At 41.6% G+C, this 2,966-nt stretch overlaps 1 protein-coding gene across 1 annotated transcript; it reads left to right on the top strand.

Annotated features, from left to right (window-relative positions):
• Positions 1–1,184: 1,184 nt before the first annotated feature.
• On the top strand, positions 1,185–2,682 carry LOC133830118 (uncharacterized). The gene has a single exon (XM_062260037.1). The coding sequence runs from the start codon at positions 1,247–1,249 to the stop codon at positions 2,255–2,257; it is 1,011 nt and encodes a 336-aa protein (XP_062116021.1). The 5' UTR covers positions 1,185–1,246; the 3' UTR covers positions 2,258–2,682.
• Positions 2,683–2,966: the final 284 nt, after the last annotated feature.

The following is a 2,966-nucleotide window of genomic DNA, read 5'->3' as shown; positions in this document are numbered from 1 at the left end:
GTATTGGACCTAACTAGACCAATTGTATATGTGTAATAATTATCTTAATATTGTCACTCAGTGACACATTAATTTAATTATGTGTGTAGATTATAAGTGGTATTTATGCTCAGTTATCTTATGTGGATTTTTGTAGGATCAAGGACTTTCTATATACATATATATAAAACTATCTTAATATAATGGTATATATATGTGTGTATAATCTAAATTTATTCAATAGTTTAATGTATTATGCAATCTAACAAGTGCCAAATAATCATTAGATTTTTCTAAAACAGGGAACACTACTCTATTCTTCCTTAAAATGATATATATTATATGTAAAAGTAATGGCCAAGAAAAGAATAATGGTATTTATTTACCAAGTATGAAATTCCAATATTGCCCTTGATTCTCCCAGAATCAACAAAATAATCGTGTTAGAACAGGATTGGGCAGCTGAACCTTTTGAAAGCTGACTGAAACAGACTCCCAAAACCAGCCCACTTTAATGATTTTGCCTCTTCGAAACTAGCAAAGCATTTGCCAGATGTGGACACACATCCATAACCTGCCAAAACAACAGTATTTGAACGTGCAAGGGTATTTTTGTAATTATGAAAATATTTTCCAAGTAACAGCCGTTTATTATTTATTTTTCTCCAATCACGGAGACCAAAACCAACGTCACCAAAATTTCTAAAAGGAGATAATACGAATAAAAAAATATATTTAACCAGAAATCCATGTCGTTATCTGACCTTACACTTGGCGCAATCCGACCCTACCAATTATACAAACCCTTAAATCTTGGGCCTCCTCGCTATCCAACTCCTATTGGACCACGTGTCTACCTTCTGGAACAGTCATATCACTCTAAATTTTATTTTTAATTTATTTGAAAATAAAATCCGTACACGATACACGAGGTTAGAAAAACAGCTTACGTGCCCCTCTCTAGGAACAACTGTAGACGCTATTCGAGCTCCCATTGGTTCGTTGGTGGAGCCCAACCGCAACCCTCCATAACCGGGGGGCCCACGCACCCGCATTGCCACGTCCCTTTATCCCAGCCAATCCTACATCTGCGCTGTTCAAGCCACTTTCACAACACGTGTCTTTCTCCCCACGTGTCGTACTCGCCCATGCTATAAAACCAAACTCATATTGTCAAGCTTAGCATTTAAGTGCGATTCCAAAACAATTCAGAATTGGGGTTTAGAGAGAAAAAATACCGAGCTTTAGAGAGAGAGAGAGAGGAGTTATGGATAGTAGAGGAGGTTGTTGTATAGCGAGATATGCCGCCGGAGGAGGTGGTGGTTACGGTTATGATATGTCTAAGGTTGGCCGGATAATGCTCCGATTCCGGCCAATCGCTCCAAAACCTGTCACCGGCGAACCAGGTTCCGGAGCCGGTGGTGAAAAGGTTGAGAAGAGTGAAAGCCAGGCTCGAGGTGGTAGAGGGAAGAGAAGGTTAGTAAGAGAGAATAATAATAGCAACAGTGCTACCAGGCGGTGCAATAGCAAGAAGAGAAAAGCTTGTTCGCCTGAGTCTTCCGACGATAAACGACGTTTTTTGGTTCCAGAAGAGAAGGTTGTGACTCTCCCTCTCTTACCGGAGACTCCCGAACCTAAAGATGCCCCGGCAAGGCTTTCTCCCGAGACGAGAGACACACCAAAGTGGCTGAGCTTCGAGAATAACGCCGAAAACAATAATAACAGCCAAAGATATCACGATAATGTGTACGGCGATGGTCGTTTGTCGGTGGAGACTGCGGATCCGATGGTGAAGATGTTGTCGCGGCCGGTGAAGCTGGTGGGGTCGAGCGTGACCGTTGAATGCGTGACGGACACGTGGATGGACGGGATTAACAAGTTCGGTTTGGGATGTACGGACGACGAGAGGAAGATGAATCTGGAGAAGGACACGTGCCCGGGGTTTGTTTCGGACATTTACGGAAGGGTGACGTGGACTAACGGGGCCTACAAGAAATTGGTGGGCCAGGGGTGCGAGGACGATCATGGTTATAATCCAAGTAGCGGTGGTGGTGATGATCAGATGATGATGATGGTGTGGTTGGTGATGAAGGAAAGGCTGCCGGTGACGGTGCTAACGTGCCCGGCGTTCACATGCAGAGTGAGACTACAATGCTACACCAATGGGAATAAAGAGATCAAGAGCTCGCTCACGCTGCCTTGTGATGTTTGGAGAATGGAGTGCGGTGGTTTTGCATGGCGATTAGACGTTAACGCTGCCCTCTGCTTGGGTCGGTAATGTTATGAAAATCACATCACATACAAAGATGATATATCTCTAAATCTTAGCTAACTCTTCTATTTTATGTTATTTTTCGAAAAGAAAGAAAAAAAATGTGAATATTTTTGTGATCGATCGAGCAACACCACCTACCGACCCGTCATCAGTGTTTAATTTTCAGTAGTACTGTAGATCCACGTTGTGGTTGTACTCTCAAATATTCATCCCACATCAGAGTGTGGGGGCTGGTTTGTGTTATTATAATTAATGTATACTAGCAAGCAATGATGATGATGATGAGAGAGAGAGAGTAGAGAACTGATTTAGACTTTTCTTTTTTGTTATGTTGGTTTGGTCATATGATACGACGTCGTTGGCGAGATCAATCTAATGTAAGTACTGCGTTTTGTTATTAGTATAATATATCAAAAGTTTTTGTACAACAGTTCGTCACAGCTACGATGATCATGATTGATTCTTACTTGTTTTTTCAGAGAGAATGAAAAGGGTTTTGAGATTAAGTGGAAAAAATAGTACATATATGCCCTACGTAGCTGAAAAAGCTGCAAAGGGTTGGACAAGAGAGTAATGGTAGTCCTGTGGTTTTTGTTTGGTTGAGAGAGAAAGGTATAAGAGATGAGGAGGGACAGGTGGAAGGAGGAAAAGGAGTGATGGAAGGAAATATCTAATCAGAGAGATCTGTTTGATCTCTTGAGTAATGGAAGAA

Source organism: Humulus lupulus, chromosome 4 (assembly GCF_963169125.1).
Source record: "Humulus lupulus chromosome 4, drHumLupu1.1, whole genome shotgun sequence".
NCBI classification, from domain to species: Eukaryota; Viridiplantae; Streptophyta; class Magnoliopsida; order Rosales; family Cannabaceae; genus Humulus; species Humulus lupulus.
The sequence above is the reverse complement of the archived record's forward strand: the minus strand, read 5'-3'. Positions and strand labels throughout refer to the sequence as shown.